The 22,736-nt window shown below is 44.6% G+C and overlaps 1 protein-coding gene across 1 annotated transcript in view; it reads right to left on the bottom strand.

Moving 5' to 3' along the window:
* The window catches only part of ANTXR2 (ANTXR cell adhesion molecule 2), a 101,171-nt gene extending 79,422 nt beyond the window's left edge, over positions 1 to 21,749 (bottom strand). Inside the window, exons 1-7 of the mRNA XM_054202124.1 lie at positions 21,470 to 21,749; positions 20,736 to 20,807; positions 17,708 to 17,779; positions 10,598 to 10,679; positions 9,451 to 9,558; positions 9,292 to 9,360; positions 8,401 to 8,481 (exon numbers count right to left, since the gene is read on the bottom strand). Of these exons, the coding sequence (XP_054058099.1) occupies positions 8,401 to 8,481; positions 9,292 to 9,360; positions 9,451 to 9,558; positions 10,598 to 10,679; positions 17,708 to 17,779; positions 20,736 to 20,807; positions 21,470 to 21,621 (636 nt within the window). The 5' untranslated portion in view covers positions 21,622 to 21,749. The remainder of the gene's footprint in view (positions 1 to 8,400; positions 8,482 to 9,291; positions 9,361 to 9,450; positions 9,559 to 10,597; positions 10,680 to 17,707; positions 17,780 to 20,735; positions 20,808 to 21,469) is intronic.
* Positions 21,750 to 22,736: the final 987 nt, after the last annotated feature.

Below are 22,736 nucleotides of genomic sequence, written 5' to 3'. Positions count from 1 at the left end.
AGTCATTTAGAAGTACTACTGGAAGCTTTATTCCTTTTTTCTTCCTGTAACTTAAAACCTTTTTTTTCACTATTGCTGAGACAGTAAAAAGGAAATGGAAGTAAAGCAGGAGGTGTTTGATTGGCATAATGGATTCATTTGCTATTTTTGTTCTGGAGAATGAAATGCTGCCTGTCCATAGATCAGGACTTGTCATATTGAATTCATTGATCCTTACAGCATGTAAAAGCGAATACGTGTGTGAAATCAGGGTGGTGAAAAACTTAGGCTGTACGTACGCTGGTATCATTACAGGTTTCTCTCACTCGTGAGTTGTTGCTTTTTTTTATCTGAATAGGAGTTGGGCCCCCTTATATTAGAGTTAGGCTTTAAAGATGAAGACCTCGAGCAGGTTACAAGAGAAAATAAGTAGAGCCCTTGATTTCTGTGATTACACTTGAGTAACCTTAATCATAGTCAAGACCTTTAAGTCAGAAGCACCTTCACAGCACCCGTTAGGCTTTAGACAGGCCACCTTCTCCATATGGCAACTAGTGTTTAAACTCCCTGAAGTTAATTGCTTGTTTCCATTCTTTCAGAGAGTGCCACAAGGTCCTTGTCATTATCTGACCTCAAGGAAAAAAGAGTATGGGGGGAAAAAAAAAACTAACCCCAAAACATGGGATCCACATGCCAAATGAAATTCCTTACTATGTCTATGGGTCACTCCCAGGTAATATGCCTCTGCTGGGTTAAAGCAAGCCTTATCACGTCCCATTTTTTCCCCCATCTGTGCAGAAAGCAATGAGGCAACAGGACCACCTCACACCAGATGAAAGACAATCGCTTCAAGATAACTTGGAATGAAACACATGCTTTCATAGGAAGCACAATTTCGATGCTTCTCTCCAACAAAGTCCCGGCAAAGGAACTACAGCAGTTAATACCTAATGAGATCTACCTCTATCTGCTGCCAAACATCTGTGCTCTTAACTACAGCTCGCTGCCAATTGCAGCTGCTTCCTGACACCGCTCAGCAATGCCTCAGACAAAGAGCGAGGGTAAGGAGGGGGGGGGGGGGAGAAGGTTGCTATCCTGTCCCCTATCTAAATGAAAAAAAATAAAATCCCTGAGACATATGGTCTTGCATAAAATAACCATCAGAGAGAAGCCTGGTGCAGTGTCAGGTTAGTGAGAATATTCTAATTATACAACGTCTAAGCAGTACCTCATTTGCAGTCACTGAGTAAACCAAATGTGGATGACAAAACTGAGGGTCGTAAGAGATGCGTATCTTAACAGCGTCAGAACCTCTACCCCCAAATTACTAAAAACAACCCTAAACCCATTACTTATCAAGTAATGTAAATAAGAATCAAGACAAACTGTTACTTTCCAAAACAGGAAAAAAGTTGTTTGGGCTTTTTTTTTTTTTTTTTTAAATTAGTAAGGAAAATCTGGCTCGAAGAAGAAACTTATCACTAAGGAAACATGAGATTTCATTTAGACTTGCTTCGTTTGAAGCAAGTTTTACAGCATCCCTTATGTAACGGAACTGATAGCCATGCAGGGATAGCTGACAAATCACATCCAAATCACAGGGCACATGCGTGCTCACCCAAACTGGAACCGTGTCAGTTATGCTGCTGCCTTATCAAGCTCTCTGTTCTCCAGGAGAACATTATAGGGTTTGTAATATGTCAGAGAATGTCAAATTAAGGGCTGCACAGCAGTGAAGGGTAGAGCAGAAAGCGTTCTATTCCAGGCCATTGATTCCTTTTAACAACTACATACAGTAATTCCCAAAACTATCTACTCAGTCTCACTCAATCACACGGAAACATAGCACAGCGTTAGTTCTAAACCTTGCACCCAGTGCAGCTTGAATATTAGACCATCCAAGGGGATTAAAGAAGATGACTGATTTAATCAGAATAATTCTTTTAATGATAACTTGTTGCATGTCTCCTCCCCCCACCTCCTTAAATGTTTAATAGTTTGCTTCCTGGATTCCCAGGGCATAAACTGAGCATATTTTCTTCCTACAGGAAATGATCCAATTAAGTTGATGTGTAATTGATAATGAACTGTTTAAGCTGATTTTGCTCTTGAAAAATCTTAACAGCATGCAGTCAGTTGGCTGACCCTCCTCCCCTCATCTGCAGCTGAGGGACATCATTTAGGGAAAAAGAGGGGAGCGGACTGAACGTACTCAAAGCAAGGTAGACTAGGGAGGAATTTCAACTCTGGTGAGCCGACCTGGCTCAGGGCAGAAGGACAGACTACTTCAAAATAACCTAGTCCCTGATTATTACTCCATAACCGAGCTGCAACTTGGCCACTGAGACAAGAGCAGTTTAGCCAGAAGAGGCTCCATAAACATTCACGTTAGAGATATTGCGCTTTTACCAGAACGTCTCACCTTGGAGCACTAGCTGTTGCACTTGTACATTTCCCACTCTCCATAAGTATTTCTGGTTGCCTTACAGCAGGTAATGGTGGGAGATGCTGATTGACTCGTATGAGTTTAATAACTCGCTATCACCCCACTGCAAAGCCAGGTCAGACCAAGGAAGTGCTGCTGATAGCATCTCTAGTGCAGAAGGTGTCAGAGTTTCACAGAGAGAGGCTGGAGCACGCTTTTGTAAAGCCATTGCAGTAAGTTTTACAAACTGAGCCTTAAAGTCGTTCTTCCCAGGAAACAGCTCTTGCCTACCTCACCCTAACTGACTACCGCTTGCTCCACTTGGTTCTTTTCCCCCGTCTGGCACCAACTCGCTGTCCAACGTGGGTGGCTTACCTGTCTCCCTGTGCCTCTCTTGCTAGGCTGGAAGCCGTACCAGTCAGCTTTTCACCAGGTCTTGTCAACGGCCCGCGTGGCCCCCCTCTCTGCTGAGGTTTTGGGGTGCAGGTGTAGTGACAATGACTGTCACCACACACAAGATGAGAAGTGACTTGTCCGGTATCGAGAGCTGTTGAGTGTGCCACTGCTACGTACATTTTATGCCCTTTGGGCCCCGCTGATCTGGCTGTTATCAATTCATTTAACGTAAAGGTAGGAAGGCACTGTCATACACAGCGATTGATACAGGAAGCATCTAACTGACATGGAAACCCCATGGATATTCAATAGATATCCTTCACTGGTGCTCAAACGAATCTGAATGCCAGAGGGATTTTGCTGACTGTTCTTTACAGCTGGAGCAGACATCCTTCTGTCATCCACGAGAGCTTTACTGGAACGAATTTTTACAATTAGGCAGTAAGATTTTTATAGCGCTACCTGCTTATACCGCTTTACCTACAGTCTGCCACGCAGTATTTTATGAATTTTTTTTTTGAAGGACCCTGGATGCATTTAATCCTTTGTTCAATTTTACTGTTCCTGGGTACGCTCATTTGACGGTTCTTAGCAACTCCACTTCAGCCTTGCAGTTCACATCCTCCAAGCGCTGTCTCCTCTCCCCCAGGTTACCCTGTCACCAAGGTGGATACTTGAGTAGATACTGAGAGATCTCATCGTGTGGGGTAAGGTACCACGCAGCAAGCGGTGCTGCTCGTTTCAGTGCAGGCATTAACACAAAAGAAGCCCCGCCTGAGAAAAGAACTACTGATGTACGTATTGCTCTATGCTTCCAAGAATCACGCCTTCCTGTCGCGCTGTCCCCTTCCCCTCGCAGTGATACTGTTGGCTAAGCTTCTTCCCGTGTTTGTTAGTACGGCTCCTGCTGTGAGACCTGCAGGGCTGAAGGCAGTAGCCCAGGTACAGCTGCGGGGGGCTGTCCGCAGGCGGTGAGCAGCTTGCTCTACCCGTCCTGTCTCTCCAGACCCATGCTGACGTTCAACGCTTAACCAGTCTCTTACTTTGCTGCAATATTATCTATGAAATCACAACTTTTCTTCGACTAACTCACAACTCTGCTAAGGGTTAGGGATTTTCTCTGAGCAGCTCAGCCAACTTGCAGACAATTTAGCTTCAGTTTAAGGTGCTCGAGGCGATGCAATTGCTCAGCTTACATTTCTTAATCTATTTTTTTTGTTTAAGGGTGGTTTTCCCATATAAAATGAACAATTGAAAACTGAGCATCTGTAAAATGAATACACAAAAAGAAAGCTGAACAATTTTATTTCTAATCCTCAAGTAGATGTCTTAGGAAATTTTGCAATAATTAAAGATAAAAAAATTCCAGACTGAACGTTTTTTAAACTGACTACTTCCTCTTAAGTTCTGCATGTATCAGTTCCTGTAGTCTTATCTGATAACTTTTTGTGGGGTTTCTTAAGTACAAAATATATTTTAACTTCCTGTACTAAGTGCTGCCAACTCACTTTAGTATAAAAATGTGTTCAAGTCTACTTAGAACTGTCACACTCTAATAATATTACTAAAGTGAGTTCCATTTATATAACTTTTAAAGGCACAAGGCTTGCCCAATTCTGCCTGCAGAGACAACCAGACAACTTTCACTCACAAATCAGCAGGACTTGTGTTTGCTAAAGCGAAAGGGGAAGCAGGGATCTGTCACTGCTTTTGTTTTTCAGAATATGGCACATAAAAGCGATTCAGATTTGCTGAACTGTGCAAAGCACATGCACAGAAATGTGCTGCGAGAGCGGGAAAAATATGAAAAAATTACAGGAAAAATCAGAAGCAAAACATCATACGGATGTACAGCAGAGTGTTATGGGAACATGACAGAAACTTCAGCCTTCGGAAAGATACTGTCTTGCCTCTAGACTCAACACTCCCCCAGAGACAGGTAGGAAGGTGCTATTTTGGTTATGACAGAGTGACTTGGATCTAACAAGGTAAATGATAAATTCCCAACAGTTCTTTATGAAATGGATACACACACACACAAAAAAAAAATGCATATATAGGGAGGGAAAGAAGAATGGGTTTCATTTTCTTATACAGTACTAAACTGTCACATGGTGATATAAATTGTGCACTCCCAGACCCTTAGAGTTCACACTGCGATGCCTTGCTCATGAGGCCATACTCCCTGTAATTATCAGCCAAACTACATCAGTAAACTGTTCTGATAGCATAATAACTTGCCTTCAGCACTTTTATTTTAAGCTCTAGACTTCTGCTTAGATTTATTTAGCCTGACAATGCTGTTGAGTTACTACTTTGTAAAACTGGATATTAGCAATGCCAGGTTCACAAAAGAGTTGCCTCTTCACAGAAGTCTGCACAGAGTTTTGAATCTTTAGTTGATAATACTCAACAGAAACACAAAAGAACACAGAGTGGTGCTTAAATCCTTCATCGCTTCACTGGGATTTTATCTGAACTAAGGAGGTGGTCAAAACACAGTGCAAGCTTTTCAACATCTGAGATGGGTTTTCTCTACATGCTGATCTCAAGTGTCTTGAATGTTAATCGCTGGCCATGATTAAAGATCTTTTGTGTATCTGTCCAAAGAAAATAAATTGGTCTAACTGCTTAGACCTCAAACAACTGCAGAGGCAGGCACTAACAGATAATCTATGATACAGCTCATCACTTCTTTTTCCATCAGCAAATGAAGAGTAATCGCTCAGCTCCCCTGGAATTTGCTAGGAGTATAACAACGTAGAAGGCAAAAAATTTCACAGGTGAGTCCAGCAGAGACAACTGTAGCAGAGGCTTTGAGCAGGTCCTCGGACCGTTCCTACTGAACCGTTTTGTGTTGTAGATTTGCTTCAGTTTTCATTGCTGGGTTGCTGCCATTTCTGTAAACACTGTATTTTTTCTAAACAAGAAGTGTTCAACAGCGTTCATGGAGGGTTTCACAACTGCACCTTTGACACCACACTTGGAGCAATACTTCTGCATGTTTGTGATGTGGGTATTTCATTTTCAGCTGTTTTGAAATTAGGTTTCCCTTTTACGACAGTGTCTCTTTGAGCCTGTATTCTCTAGCTAACTTGCAAACCAAAATGGGTTTATAATTGTGACTAAAAAGGAAAACTTGACTATTTCATGTTCAATTAGATCTGCTTATCAATTGCACAATGCAATGAGAATGAATTGTCACAATCAGTCAAAACCCCCTCAAAGAAAACCGAGCTACAACTACAGCTTACCAAAAAATCATGTTGATATAGCCACCACGCATGCACTTAAAAAGGGGGGAGCGGGGAGGAGAAAAAAGAAAACCCAACCACAACTATCTGTGGATACTTCCGTTCACCCTCTGTGGTAAAACAGGGACCCTGGCAGGGTATCGCTCTCCCACAGCTTCCAACAAATACATGTAGTGTGCTTACTAGACAAGCGAAAAGGAGAGTTTCAAATGCCTTGACAGCCAAATGAAACTCCAGTTAGGGTCTGTGCTTTTCAGAAAGCTGTAGTCAATATTCAAGCCTCTAGCGTTCACCATTGCTGCTGAATCCCTTAGCCCAGCAAATGACACTGATGCAGGTAAGACTGACGTCCGTTGATGCGTTTCGTATCAGAAAGGCCTTATCGTTCTCCCTTTTTAATCAGCAAAAACATTTTCCACTGCCCTGACGCCCACAATATAAGAGTCTTGTTATGGACAGAAATATGCAGTAAGCCAAGTGTTGAAATGTCTATTCCAGCTGCAGTCTGTTAAATAAAGCCCTAAACAAGTCGGGAGTTCAGTCGCAGTTTAAAGGAGCAGACAAGGCATTTAAGCTGTAGAACAGCGTACCGGAAGGTTGATCAGTAGAGTCCCTGTCGGTTCTAAGCTGTTATCTTCAAACAGTGTGCTGCCATTATATGCGTCTTTTCTTGCTCTACAGCTACAATAGGCACAAACTTGAGATTTTTACACTCAGGCTTTTCACAAGTGCCAGAAGAAGCCAGATTGAGGCTTGTGCAAACACCATCTGCCACTTCTTACGAGAAAAACTTCCCTTGCTCTGTCCACAAAAAAAGTGAAGGTGCTTGAAAGCTCCCAGGAGGTATAAAAGAGGCAGACTAGCACTACTACCAGCCAAAGCTTGCCCAACAGTACCGTGGCTGAGAATGGGGGCTAATGGGACAACTTCTGCTAATCTTCTGCCTGTTGGAATTACAGATTCTTCAAGCTGAGCTCTTCAGCAATCTCAAGCGATCGTACTCCTGCTGCTTCCCCGAAGAGCAAGAAGAGTGCAGAAACCTGACTCCTTGGAAGGGTCCAATCTGCAGGCCAGTGACCCTTGTTGGAGGGGAAACTCCCAAAGTAAATGTCTTTACCCCTCTATCTAGTTCTATCTTGACATACATGTTTTGATATGCAGTATCCTTGGAAACTTCACGTAATGAACTGGGGTTAAACATTCAGCTCTTATTTATAAGTCTATCACTAGTGGCTTCAATGTTGCATCATTTCACACTAGCAGAAAAACTGATTCTTTTACATCTTTAAAATGGCACAGAATGAGATTTTAAAAAAGGAGTACCACATGGGGTGTACTCTCTTTTCAGGAAAATAAATGGCACTGCATGAAAAGGTTGATTCTATCTCTTTAGAATGTGCAAGGAGGATTCTGAAATTACATTTATTTTAAGCAACAAGAAGAAAAATAAGGTGTTTCATTATGACATTAACTTCCACAAAAAACACACTCTTCAAGGGAAGTGATAAATTCATGACTGCATAATATCCTGTATGTGAGTAGTATCCTTTCATTATTTAAAAAAAAAAAAAAGAAGGAAAGGGAAATGAATTATGGTGGGATCTCTCTCAGAAAAAGGATTTCATTAGTGGTTTTGACATGCCTTTTGACAGTAAGCTTTTTTCCTTTGTGCTGCCTACACTGTGTTAACTTTGCATAGAACACAAAGCCTTTAGTTCATGATGAGGCAAATAAATTAGGTCCCCACAACCAAAGGTGTCTTCTTGATGCACAGCTAAAATACTGTCAAGCTACTCATCCCAACCAAAATGTTCCTCTTGCTTTGATGCTTTCTTGCAAATCACAGTAATCGGTTAAAAGATTTCACCTCACCGATGGGAGATTCTCGTGGCATGCTGAAAAAAAGTACTGAAAGTCTTACTGGGAAAACAAGTGGTGAAAGTCAAGGCCATAGTATGTATTTAGAATGCTTCTCTGTATATGAAGATTTCTGCGATTCCTAAATTGCACTCATTCCTAATGATTTTAACCAGTTGTTCTCAACTCTCCTGGAGTAACCGACTTTTTTTTTCAGACTAAACCTATAGCAGCTATTCCTCAATGAATCCCCCTCAAATTCACCACACTTGTATGGAGTCCTCAAACTCCACACGCAGTCTGAGCATGAATAATTGCAGGAGTGGCAGGCAACGTTAATTTACAGAACTGCATCTCTAAGATAAGGAGGAGAGAAGTTAATATATAGCAATTACTGATTTAGGAGCCAATTCTGCCTGAGAAAGTAAGTAGGAGCGGAGAACATGCCGTAATCTTGAGTATATGTTAAGCTTATTGCCTGATACTCACAGAATTGATTATCCCTTTAAGTGCTTGGAATCCTCCGGTGACAGGGAAGACTTGCTCTTTCGTGTCAGCAATTTTTTCAAGCTTTGGAGAGAAAACACACGCAAACATGTGAATCGTTTCGCAAACTAAATTCGTCACGCTGCTTTTCACCCTTAAAATGTAAATGCATGTCTAAAAACAACTCCCATCAACTCTGCAAAGTGAAGGAAAATTTTTATTTCCCTCGCAGCTATGACTGTTCTAAACGGGAGGACTTCCTACAACCTACTGCAACTAACAAAACAGTACAGCGGCTAGCCATCGTGTCAAACCACCATGCTAAAGAAACCTTCTAGGGCCTGTATCTTGGCAACGATTTCGTAACTCTTTTCAGAATTACCTTCTCTGTTTGCTCTGCCCTCCATTAAAGAGCCTTCTATAGTAAAGAGTCTTTTCTGTACTTCTCCATTTCAGTCACTTTCACGGTACAAGAGTAGCTCCAGCCTTCTTTAGGACAGAGAAACTCTGGAAGGGGTTTCAGCCAACGAAGGACATGGATTCTTGTTTCTTTTTCTTTTCCCAAGGTTGTTACACATGGGGCCTGAAGCTTGTCTATAGCTACTCTGTTCACGTGACCTGTAGTCTAATCTGGTTGCCGTCTTAATGAAAGGGGTTTTCCTTTCCAGCTGGCAGCTACCAGTTAGCAAGGGTATTTCCGAGGGGGTCTTCTCGGCAACGTATGTGACACCCACACATTCTATTACGTCTAGGTACGCATCTGAGTGTCTGCTTCCTGAGCCAGAGGAGATATTATACTGTCTAATGTAAGTAAAATTAACTTCTGTATTACTTAACTAGATAAAACCCTGTGACAAGGTACTCCCTAGTAATCTAAGATAGTAATGTTCTTACCTGTTCTTGTACAAAATCAAGGACGCCGACACAGTAAACTCTAGCTCCCAGCTCTCTGGATTTCTGTGCCTGCCCCAGAAGAGGAGAGAGGAATAAGCATTTTTTTTCATTCAACAACAAATTCTGCAGAATGTAACACGCATTTTCACCTGCGCTCACCTCTTTCTCTGCATACAAGGGAATCTGACCATCTAGCTTGCCATCTGTCAATGCAATGATGATACTAGAAAACCTTGAGGCTCCTTGCTTCGCAATTTGCACGTTGGCCTGAAAACAAAAAATATTTATCCAGCTTAAAATTACACCTGAACTTTTAACCAAAATGTATCCTCCAAGTGAATACAGCATCTGAAACAACACAGCCTCATCTTCAAACCCACCTCTTGTGACACTCCTCCTGCCCGCCTTTAACTCACTACTACCAAGGAAATCATTCATCAGTATTTTCCGGTCACCAGCGAGCCCATCTGCAAAGTGCTGGGGTCATTATGCTGATCAGCCCTTGGAAATGCTTGATTCTTTCAGGACAGATACTCTCCTAGTTGTGAAGCTCGCTTCTCGTTAGATCCACCACAAGGTTTCCTTTGCTACCCCCCAGACTTCAAATGCCAGTCAGTAGGTTCCAAGATTATACAAAGAATGGCTTAAAACTGAACATTTTTTTTAAATGGCAACAAACTTCTGTTTACCTAGCTTCTCAGCCCACAAATCACCGTTACAAACTTGGTTCCACAGGCAGAAAGGAAGAAACTGAGTTTCTATCCGTAACAGCAAGAGCGTAGATCCTCACCTTAACCCTCACCTTCAGGGCCTGAGTCTTTCAGTACAATCACAAAGTATACTTTAACTGTATGTCTCAGGAAAATAAAAGCAGTTGAGAACTCAGTAATTAAGACAGTGCAAAACTAAGGCCGTTTGTCTTGAAAATGCTGATCTGTGCGCTAAACTCTCCATTAGCACACGCTCTAGAAGGCACTGTTAGACTTGGAGCCCTACAGAGTTGTATGTGACTATTTACCATGTAATTGGTATGCTGTGTTAGCTGTTAAATTCACGACAAAGAACCGCTCTCTACTGCAAAGGATCGAGTCAAAGAAATTCCATATGGCGATTTTCCGTGATGGCTAATCTTCTGCATGGGATTTGCATAGGGTCTGGGCGATCTCGGGACCACTTGGGAAACCAAAAAGATTTGAGTGTAACAGACTGAGGCATGCAATCAATTCGTTTATGTTACAGGTTGTTGTTGCTATCCAAAGGGTGAGAACAGAGGATACTTTCATTGCAAGAGACGAGTAAAACCTACCTGTTTTAATCCTTCATGTATATATGTGTCACCTGCTGGCTTTACCTCCTCCAAATCCTTAAGACCTTTCTTGATTTTCTCCCTGAGAACAAAAAGGTAAAAGACGGTTAGTGTGATGTGAAGTGGAGCAAGGGGTTAGTTTATTGATGGAAAAATTAGTGTTTGTCAGAAAGGAGATATGACATTAAAATCTGTAAAATATAGCATTTAGCTGAGGTACCATGTGGAGGCAGATTTTGTATTCACAACGGAAGCGGCACTGTGGTAACAGATATTTTAGACCTAAATAACACAATATGCCTCAGTGAGTCAAAGAGCTAGAATCGAGCAAAATGTTTCAGATGGAGCAGATATTCCAAAGTAGCGGCAAAGCTTCAGCATTAAATAGCCCAGTGGAAATTCTGTTCTACTAAATCTACTTTGCTAAATTAAACCAACTTCACTTCCAACCAGACTGCAATTAAAAAAGAAATCCCCTAAAACAGCAGTTCTAATTTCTAGAGAAATCTTCCAGGCCAATATGCAGGTATTTAATGGGGTAGGACAGAATTGCAATAATTAAGAGTCTTCTCCCTTAAAAAATAAGTATCAATAGGCAAATGCAACATTTGCAAGACAAGTCTTGTATCCAAGGAAAGGGACTAGGATTATTAAGGATAGTTTTTTTCATTTTTGGCTGTTGCTACCTTTCTGTGTGACCTTTGACAAGACATCACGCTTACACAGATCGCAGTTCACTTACATCCTATAACAGGAGGATATAAGATCGTGCCATGATTTCTTATGGGCCTTTAAATAAATCCATCTTTGACTGCGAGATCCTCACTTAACTATGATGGTTAGACTGGAGAAGCTGGTAGGTAGTACGAAAGGAATTACTTCCAGTGAAATCAGCATGAACGGGGGAAAAAAGGGTGGAGAGAATTTACTGAAATAATCAAATCTGGAAGTTCTTAACTCTTAGGCAAGCAAAGTTCCAGTGAAGCCCACGTAAAGCTGTGCCACGAAAGGACAAGTAAAAACTAAGTAGGGAAAAAATTTGGGCCAGAATATATAGAACACTATAACAAATATAGGTGACAAAGAGGAAACCAGCAGGGGTGAGGAGACGGAGGGAAAATACATTGCAGGATGCGTGAAAGCTTTCCTTAGGGCGCACCAAATGAGAAAGAATGCATATGCCGCTCTGCCTGAATGCCACCCACTAGTCATTTGTTCCACTGATGGGCTTCCTCTATGTTTAGAAGCTCTGTTCCAAAGTACAATCCATAACTGTAATAAGCTCCCAATCACAGGATGAACCGATACAACTAGGGGGGGAAGGAAAAGAAAAAAAAAAAGAAAAAGGTAAAGCAAAAAAAAAAAAAGAGCGTAATGCGGCATTGAATATATGGAAGAGAACAAGTTATGTAAGATAATACAATCTGTTTGATCCAAATATTTTACATTCAGCATCTATAGAAACAACTTGAAACTGATTATCTACGAGTGCAGATTATAAACCACATACTTAGTACTTGCCAGAAATGAGTGGCAGCACATCACAGGCGTTAGCGTTCTGCTGCCAAGAAACAAGCAGCAACTGAAGTCCCAGTTTTCTGAAACAGATTTCATTTTGCAAAAATAGCTTTTGTACAATCAGTTCAGTTTTATTTATCTAAAATGTCTTGCGACCCGGTCACACAGAAATCTCTGGTGTTTCCAGGCCTCTGCCTACAAGGGATTCCAGGAAAATCTTCGGCATCGTGAGCTTTTTTCTTTCCCTCGGGGCACATCTGTAGGAGACAGGCCCAGCCAGATGCGAAGAAGCTCCACCCACGCTCTGAGCTGGTCAGGTACAAGCAGCTCCTGGTCCAGATGTCACAAGGCCAATGTGGGCGCAGGGCTTTGGGCCCCACCGGACAGCAGGAGAGGTTAGTTCAGTCACGCTAAAACTTGCACCCAGCCAGTCTGGAGGGTGGGCACAGGAGCCTGAGCCGTTTCCATAAGGGGGACTCTCTTTAGTCCTTTAGCTGTAGCACTCTGAAGCCCTCATTCACGGTCTTCAGTACTCTCAAAACTCTCCTTTCTCTAGCTTCTGTAATCGCCTTTTGTAGCCACAAAAATCCACAGAGAAGGTCTGGTTTTAAAACTCATCTGTACTGAAATAGCAGAGCCATGACCTCAGTCTGGGTGTCTGGGCACTGCCGCAGCACAGTTCAGTAACAGTGATAAAGGCTGAAGGGCCACTGGTTTCCATGGCTCAAGTCAGACAAGGGAGACAGGCGGAAAAAGCAAACCAAAATCAGCAACTTGCAGCCTGTGTTTGGGCTGAATGAGTACAAATTTAATATCTCTCCCCTATTCAGCATATGCGCTGCATCACACCTCTGTTTTTTAGAAAAGGCACATCTAGATTTTAATAGCTACCCTGTCTGTTCTCTGTTTTAAGCTTTGTAACCACTTCAGATAATTTTTCCCAGAAGCAGCCAGGCAAACACAACCATGGCTACAAGCTCTCTGTCACTTTGCACAGTGGGTTCTTTTTAGCTAGTCCATGAAGAAGGGGCTGCAGGCGTAATCCCAGCCCGGCTGAGGTGGGGAGAGGTTCTGGTGGCAGCTCCAGCAGCACCCACTCCTCATACCTCTCCGGGGAGCTCTGCCGTGCTCCCTCTCAGAGAGACAGCGCTGGACACCTGGGCTGCAGAGGGCTTGTTTGCTGCGAGGCAGGCTGTGCCAACTCCCGTGAGATGGAGGCCTGTCTACAAACACTGCTCCCTGCATGGGCCAAAGTCTACCCTGAGCCTGTCTTGTACTTTCGGTGCATCCCCAAGGCAGAACTAAATTTAGAATTGAAACCATTTAGTAAAGACAGATTACAAAGCAGCCCAGCTTTGCAAACAACTGAAGAAATCGATTTAACATAAATTACAACGGAGCAACCTCTCCTTACCGGAGCATGCTCCACAGCTCAGATGTGCTTTCAGGTCTAAGTGTAACTGTCCAAGCTCAAATTATGCCAAGGCACCTATCACCGCTTTACAGGAGAGGTTTCTCTGTACGAGCTCTGTCGCACCAGGCTGCACGCTTTTATCTGGGCAACTCAACAGGTACTGTTTTCATCACTGTTTAGTATTACCTCTTGCTTTAAGTAAGTTTAATTGTCACAATGCTGAAAACAGTGTTGTGAGCAGCCAAGTGGTCGGTTTCTGAGGCATCGCCTCATTTCCCTGCATAGACAGGGCCACAGCCGGCACTCGCTGGTAGTGGCAGGGAGGTAATCCTTCCCTCCTCTGCAGCAGGACGTAGACCACACGACCATTTGAGAGAACCAGCAATAAAGCTACAGACCGCTTACAAAGCACAGACCATCTTGGTTTCTCAGAGATGCGATGTTGGCTTTGAAAGCACACTCAACAGAAAAGGACAATCATTTCCCTTCAAGGAAATAAATGCATCTTCAACGTGTAAAAAGAAAGGCTTATACTTGCTAGAAAGCAAAGCACGCTTGAGAACTGAATCTTAAAAACCACTCAAATCCTTGCCTTTTTTTTAAGGAGTAACCTTTGCGCTGGTACATTAGTGGTGCAGAGGTTAGAACCAGCTGAAATAGCCACATAAGCCCCAGGTTGCGCTGATTCGGTTGGACCAGGGGCTAGCTAGCCTTGTATGAAACACTGAGTCTCCATTAACACCTATATAGTTTTAAGTAGTGATGTTCTTAGACCTTCAGGATGGAGCACAGTATCTTATCTTTCTTTTCCATGTCGGATTCTACCTATTGAAGTGCTGGAATCTTGAATCGCTTTTCAGTGTGTTGAGAGCGTGACCACTGGCAGAGAAATTGTGATTCCCAATGAGCTTATAGTTATCGTCAGGAATGAGGCTATGTGCCTGCGAGGCAACATGCTTCATCTCTAACAAATAAAGGCAAACAAAGCAGGTACTTTGGTTTTGCTGCTAAGCAGGAAGTATAATAACAAGAAAACACACAAAGTTGTTAGTGAAACGAAGCGGGGGGGAGTGTTTTTTAACAAAAATAGGGATGGTTACATCCCTAACAAACAGAACTGTTGTACTGGTGAAAGCAACCCCTGCACATCAGTCTCCTCAGATGCGTAATTTGGAGGAGGTTCCTGCTTTCTACACCTCTCAAATACTACAAAGGGCTCAGCACAATTAAAATAATTATTCTGCTTCAAACTTTAGGCATCCTACATAGGCTCCAGATGGAAAACACGTAAGTGGCTGACTTCGCTGTACTTTATACGCTCAGCAGAACATGCTCTCCGCAGATGGCTTTACTTTGGCAAGCTTCTTGAACTGAAGCACAGGGTTAGCTCACATGACCGAGGCTCAAAATGCATGAATGTCTTGCTAGACTGCATGTCACCGCAATAAAGGAATAGTGAGTGAATGCCAACAGACTATGGACAAGCACAGTAAGGTACCGTTGGTCATGTACCAGGTACTTAAGTGTCCTACTTTTCCACCGTAATTAATATAATGTTTCTTTAGCTTCAGCAGGAGTTTCACCTAAGCAGAGTTAGCAGGGCTAGTCTTGGCCACGGACGCTGGTCAAACGCTGCAGAAGGAGGTTTACAGAAACCTGAAATCCTGCTGGCCAGCATGCGGTTGGCCGAAAGAGAATGAAGATATTTTGCCATCTGGATGACATTCGTAAGTGTATCCACTTTTCCAAACAACTCGCTTCTCCAAACTAGCAGCAAAACTGAGCCCCAAATGCGAATGCATCAATCTTTGTTTACCACTTCGCATATAGTTTCCAGCTAAACTTCACAGGGGAAACATGTATCTCGAAAATGGGATATAACCATTGCGAGAAGTCTTTTCCATCTGGGTGTTATTTTTATTCTATATATCTATTATAGCACTGTGTGTACTGTGGTTAACAGTGACTTCTGTTTCCAGAGTTATTCACATAGCACTGTTCGTAGTCACAAAATATTTGGTAATCTGGGGGCTTTGGGCCTATAGCCTGGGTTTCTTTATATCCACAGCTTTATTATGCAGTAAAAACCAGCAAGAACTTTGGACAAACAGTCAGAAGCCTAAGGCTTTCAAAACAAAAAAGACCTCCCTACTTTGAACTAGCTGCTGGGATTGAATTGCGGTTTCCCGACATTTGCAAATTAGCGAATAAGCAAGGGGAAAAACATCCCTGCAAGTCCCAAATGGGCATAAAAAAATCCAGGGCCGTAATATCTCATAATCACACACACACATACACACCCATCCCCAAAACTGCACTGTACTTAGCAACCTCATCTTCTGTTTGCAACAATGGGAGTTAGGCGTTCTAAGTCATTTTCATCTGTTGACTTCTTTAATATTTAAAAGGACAGCTGTTCCAACTGTATCTACCCATTCTTACCTATGTACATGTGGTCACAGTTAGTAACGTCTCCTCCTTCGTTCTCCTTATAATTCCTCCTAAACAATAAGGGTAGTAATTTCCTTTCCCCTACCATGCTCACAAAAGCATCAGCAAACCTTGCATTAAAGAAAAGTCCCACAAAGAAAAGTTCAAAGACTCACTGGGACTCACGAGAACTCAAAAGGGCTCTTAAACGAGGCTTCTGAAAAAAACACGGTTCTTTCCATGGCTTACAGTGCACCACACACACGCAAAGAGAAAGGCGCTTGTTTTTCCGTGGCGGGGTTCCAGAGTTCTGCACAAGCATTCTGTGCTATCAGGGCAGACTCTGCGTGCTTGATAAGGAATAGGCCACGGACAGAGATTTAAGGGCCTATTGAAACGGAGAGAAAGGATCTCATTGACTTCAGCAGTCCTCGGAACAGGCTTAAGCGTCCTCTCCTGACCTCTCTCAAGCCATCTGGAAAAATGGCTTATAACCTTGTCTCTCCCCGCAGAGAGCAGATGTAGCATCCAAGTCCGGGTGGGGGGAAGTGAGAACCTGGCCATTCTCAAGTCAGACCACTTTTTTAAATGCTAAAACAGGACGGGCTTATAATTGGGTCTTTAAACATCCTATTTCTAGGATGTCAGCATGCATTTCTGTAGCGTGACACATTTATCTGCTGCCAATGACAGATATCTTCAGTAAGTCTTGTACTTGCTATTATGTATTATTTAAAATATTAAAAAAAAACCCCACACAGTAAGCTAACTGACTATGTCAGACCATACTTTGTATTGACTCTACTAAAGGGAGCAGAAAGGAAGGACTACCTCACTTCCACCCTGCCACAGTTCATTAAAATGATTCCTAAGTGGCTTACGCACACATTCAAAATCCCAACAGCTGTGCAGTGCGGTTAGCTTCTGGACAGAAGGGAGAGAGAGAGGAGGTCGTGTTGTTTTTGACAACGCTGAAAGGATACTGCAACTGTCCTCTGCTGAAAGCACTGATTCCACAACGTAGTTTTCCAATTCCTGTGATTTTAACATTAAGTTCTGCAACGACCTCTTCTCTGCCTCATTTTCTCCTTCTGTTTCCCCCCATCCTTGCCCTATCATAGCTCCTAATCCTTATTTGCTTCAGAAATTAGAGTGAGCAGCCTTGCATTCCATTGCCTCTGAAAACATGAATCAAAAGGAAGAGTTCAGGCACATCCATACACCATCACCGTGCCAGAAAGATCTCGCGCCTTTGCAGCAGCACCAACTCCACTGTCTAAAACCGATTTTGAAGTCATGGCTTGAAAATACAAAATGAAATACCTACCGTCTATGAGATGATGGGAAACATTCATTTACCATTGTATGCCTTACCTAGACACGAAAAAATACTGAAGACTTATCTACAAACATTGCCTTACAAAAGTAGAAGCAAGAATCCTTTCTCCTGCTGTGCCAAGGAAGATGCAGAGTAACACAGAGATGAAAACGTTACTCGTAGTTGTTCTGCAAAGCAGTGCCGGAGTTCACATCGAGAATTTATTTCCCATCGTTCTTCTGCTTCCTTTTTTACTAGGCTATCCATTGAGATGTTCCCAAAATTAATCCAGCTCTGCACAGAGGCTTTATGACTGGCCACCACTTAAAGGTATCAGTTATTGTTCGGTATCTGCTACTGTTCCTCTGATTTAATAAGAGCCCTTGGCGGGGAGAAGGGAGAGGGAGAATTAAGAAAGCAGCGCACTAACCTGTCTCCAGTTAATGGCAGAATGATGTGTGCCTGGGTGGAAAACACGATAAATGATAGTCTCATCTTCGGGCTTTTAGAAAAAGGAAAGAGGAAAAAAAAAATACATGTTAGACAAATGAAGAGAAATGTACAGATGCACAGCATTTCACTTATTCATGCTTCACTAGTATCATCTTTATCCTCCAGCTTCCAAAGAACATACTTTTAAACTACAAACCCAGAGTGAGAGAGGAATGAAAGGATTCCTGCCCACCTACTCCTTACCCAGACGCTTTGAGAATGAAGTACCATGAGAATGAAATTGTTCTTTCTTGCGTGACTAGACTCCAGATAGAGACGTGCTGAGCTTAGCAGCTCACACCTCATGTGACCCAACTAAAAGGGAACTTCATAGCTTGTGATCTACCAGTGTACAGAAGGTAATGCATCCTTTTGTATTTTCATGGTCAGTGGTGTAAAAATAAGTCAGGGATATAGGCTCAAGATATGCTCTTGGTCCGGGGTATTAAATGTGGACACATTCAAAAGTCAGTTTCCCGTTCTTAAAGGTTGATCCTGACACAAGGAGAATTTCAAACTCTGCTTTTTCTTCATAAAATCATCAAGGTCAAAAAAAACAGTGCCCTCCGACTGATTCATCTCTAAATAAGGAGCACAACAAACTCTTTCAGAACGAGCATGTTTTTGCATTGTTAACACAGAGTTGTGACATTTAAGATCAACTTTCATAAAGATATCCAGGGAAACGTCATTATAAAAAGCAATACTGTAAGAACTGATTTTATTAAGGAATTCAGTCTCTTTTTGAAGAGGCCCACCTGTCTCTTTGAACAAGATTAAGAGGAATTATATCCAACTACCAGCGGAAAATGCATAAGCACTGATGCTCTGGAAGCCCAAGACAGTAACTTACCTAAGTTAAGTTGTAACAACATCACTCCTACCTGCTTTTAATTTTCATTCATGACAATTTCAGTATATTCAGTAATTTTATAATTCATTGCATAGGTGTGTCAATATTAATTAATCAGGTTAATGTTAGCAAAGACATAACACTTGTAAAGATGTATGACCATACACTTCAGTTCACTTAGGTCAACGATGCAACTTAAAATTATTGACGTCATGGAAATATAAGTAATGAGCAAGTCTTAGCACAGCACTGCACAGATCTTGGATTCAAGATCCAGTCTTGTAGTCTATCTGTTAAGGCTCTGCATGCAAAAATCTGAGATGCTCTAAATTAATTCATAATCTAAACCGTGGGACTATCAGTCTTCTTAGTCGCCGCAAGCAGTTGCCAAACAAAAAACAAGTACTTGCAATCCCAATCTCCGGTAATTACATCACCGCCTCGTCCAAGTAATGAGACTTCCCTATTTGCGATGCGACTCTCGGTGCATGATAACCTCAAAGTTACGATTTAGCTAACTTGTCTTTAGGACAGCCACAAAAGCGTGCTCTTTACAAGACGTGCCATTTCTGTTCCACACTCCCAGCAGTCAGGCGATGGAGGAGGATCGTATGAACGCGCCCGTTAGACCCCACAGCCCTGTCAGGCGCAGGCCTTTCAGAACCCAGCCAGTCATCACGCAGCGCTATTACTGCAAACCTGCATGTTACAGACAAGTCAAACATGAGAGCAAATGCACTGCCAGGAATCAGTTCTTCAGGTGAGGGCTCGAGGAAACTGCTACCAAGTGGTTCTTTGCCTTCTTCCCACAACTACTCTTTTCCATTTAAGAGAGGGGAAGGTCGAAGGACTCCATGCCCTATTCTGAAAGCGTACTGAGGCCTGAAGGCAGGACAAAGCTTCAGGGGCACTCCAGCCCCTCCAGGGATGTCCTGTTCAGGCTCCCACAAGAGCCCAACAACCCCCATGCTGTGAAGGGTTTGCCTCACATCAGGCTGAGCGCTCAGCACCCGCACATGAAGCGAGAGGCTCATAGGTTGGAGTGTCTGGCTCTGCACCATAATCGATCCTCCTTTGGTGTGAAAGGCCAGCAGAGTACCTCGCCAACTCGATCGCTTCGTTTCAGATAATGCAGCCAGACCACGACACAACAACTGTTGCAAAAGGGAGCGTTGTTTCGCTGTAAAAGATGACGAACTGCAAGATTTACACTGAACAAGCCCCACCCTTTCAGTGGGGGCAAATGCATATTTTTACCACTCACAAAATAGAAGTGCTGCTTCGGTATCCTCAGGCTCTTTTTTTTTTTTTCTAGAGCTTACAAAATAACTTTCAAAAGCATGTGTCACCCACTCGGTTTACAGAAGATTTTCTTTTTACAAGATGAAGGTAAGCAATATTTAATTATGCAAGCCTTCTTGTATCCCTTTATTAGCAAGCCAAGATTATAACTGCCCGCTGCACTTCATTTTCCTTAGTAAAAACCACCGCAACATCTACGTCTGAGTCTCTGGGGGGCTGCCTTTGTTTTAGTCTGTTTCTCTTTAAAAGCAAAACCCTCAGCTGTTTGTACAGTTAGCCAGTATTTACAACAGCCGTTTCTGTGGCAGCAATACTTGCCAGACGATACTGCTAGCCAGTTACAAAGTTGATTACATACATGTACAACAAATATACTGTTAACGTGACATAAACTTCCTGTGCATTTGATCTTGAAAGATACTTTTGACATGCGCCGCGTATTTACATATATACAGAAAAGTATTCAGATTGCCTTCTTTCTATAGATCTCTCAAAGCAACGTACAAATACTCTAACAAAAACAAGGCATGTGGCTCATGGAAAAAAAAAGTTAAAAAAAATAATCAAATCACATCCGAGAGTAGTTTTAGAGATTAAGTATCTGAAGATGCATATTGACACCTTTTTACTGAGCTCCAAACACGAGAAAACGAAGTAGAAATTTCCAATACTTTTCAGCAATTTGGGCACTAGAAGCTGAACTCTTAACACGTTTGTGAAACACATCTACTGAGCGTATAAAAGCATGGATTGGTTTGGGTTTTTTTCAACATATCCCAGCAGTATAGATGTCACAAGGAGCAAAACCCACCTCACAAATCTTTCTGTCAGCTGATTTACAAAATCAAATATTTCGTGCCAATTCTGAGCTACGCTCCCAGATCTGGAAAGAAAAACAAAAAAAGCACATTAGTAGGCCTTATTTACGGAAAGCAGGCAAGGAAGGGTGACAATTTCGGCGAGCAATTAGACCATACGGGACTGTTTGCTTGCCGGATCACTTCAAGTGAGCAGCAACCCCCGCTCGCGGTGGTACTCGCGTGTGCTTTCCGTCAGGATTTGTGGGGCTAAGGCACGGCAAAACGCGTGCGTTAAGCAGCACCCCTTAGTGAAAAAGACACCCCCCCTCCGGCCCATGCTCGCTCCGTGCCCCCCGGAAAGCCGGGCCGTGCTGAGGCGATCTGTTCTCCGCTGCTTTCACCCCAAAACCAGGGTGATCCCCAGCTGCGGGGGGGGGGGGGGGGGGGGGGCTGGGGCTCAAAACCGTCCCCCTTGTGCTTTCGCTCGGAGAACGCGCCCCCGCCCGAGCACTCCTTCACCCCGTCCCCGCACACGGGGCCGGGGGACCGATTCCCCCCGATCGCGGCCAGGCCGCGGCGGCCGACCTAAACTTTCCGGGAGCCCGGCGGCCGTTAGCCCCTCGCGGCGACCGTTAGCCCGTAACGGCCGGCGCGGCGCGCGCAGCCCCCTCAGCCTCTCGCGGCTGCCCGCGAACAAAAGCCGGGCCCGCCGCGCCCCCCCCGCCTCGTCCCCGCCGGCCCTTACTTGTCCAGCACGAAGTACATGTCGAAGGCGCCGTGGCACGACGGCCCCGCCGGGGACGGGGAGGCGGCGGGCGGCAGCAGCAGCAGCAGCGGCGGCGGCAGCAGCAGCAGCAACAGCAGGGCCGGGCGCCCCCGGGGCACGGGCCCCGCCATGGGGCAGCGGGAAGCGGCGGCGGGGGGACGCGAGGGCCCGGCGCCGCCGTCCTGCCGCCGAGCGGGCGCGGGCGGTGCTGAAGTGGCCGCCCCTCGCCCGCCGCCGCGGCTGGCCCGGCCCGGCCCGGCCCTCCTCGCCCGTCAGCGGCGCTGCCTGAGGCGGGGGCCGGGGCCGGGCGCGCCCCTCTGCGCCTGTGTGGCGCGGCCCGCCCCCCGCCGGCCCGAGCCGTGCCCCGCTCCCCGCCCCGGACGCCTCCCCGGCGGACCGCCGCTCGCCCCGCTTCGCCTCACCGCCGGCCGGGCCCTGCCGGCCCCCCTCCTCCGCCCTCCGCCGCGGCCCGGCAGGGCCCGCCCCGCCCCGCCCCGCTCCGCTCCTCTCCGGAGGGCAGCGGCGAGGAGCGGCCGCGGACGGCGGGGCTTCCCGGGCGTCGCGGCGGAGTGGGGCCCGCCCGCGGGACGGTCGGCCGGGGAGCAGGAGCGTCCCCGGCCCGGGTTCGGCTGGGCTTGTGCGGGGCGTGAAATCAGCCCCACAGAGCCGATGGCGACACGCGGGGGATGTGTTAGTCCACGGTAACAACGAACAGGCGTAATTAAAACAACCCGCGCGGCTCTCGGGGCTCCTCGTGGTTGGGCGGGGGGTGGGCGGCTGCCCCCCACCTTCCCCTGAGCCTCCCGCTCCTGACCCGGCCTGGGGCAGCCGCCCCCTGAGGGGTCCATGGGGGAGCCCGTGGGGTCCTTTTTGTCAGTTTTTGATAAATCTTGGGGTTCTTTGCTGAGCGTTGAGGCTCAAAGCTGTTGCGATCCATGTTGCGGCCGCACGCTAGCCATTTTCTGTGTTAGAAACTGGTGGCGATGGATCCAAACTGTTGCTGCGGGACTGCGCACGTGGTAACCACCAAAATGTACTGATTTACAATAGACTGTGCAAAACTAAATATAGAGCAGACATTTGGTTTGAGGCACAAGCTGGATCCTTCGCGGCGGACATGAGGCACTGTGGAAAGCGTCGCTTTATGCTGCAAGAATATTATCTTTCAGGTTTTTTCCATCTGTGGTTTCAGATTTTCACAGGAAGTTCAAAGATGCTTAATAATCTTAAAATATTATCTGAAGGC

The sequence above is a fragment of the Rissa tridactyla genome, chromosome 5, assembly GCF_028500815.1.
Source record: "Rissa tridactyla isolate bRisTri1 chromosome 5, bRisTri1.patW.cur.20221130, whole genome shotgun sequence".
NCBI lineage: Eukaryota > Metazoa > Chordata > Aves > Charadriiformes > Laridae > Rissa > Rissa tridactyla.
This window is presented reverse-complemented; position numbering and strand designations above follow the sequence as displayed.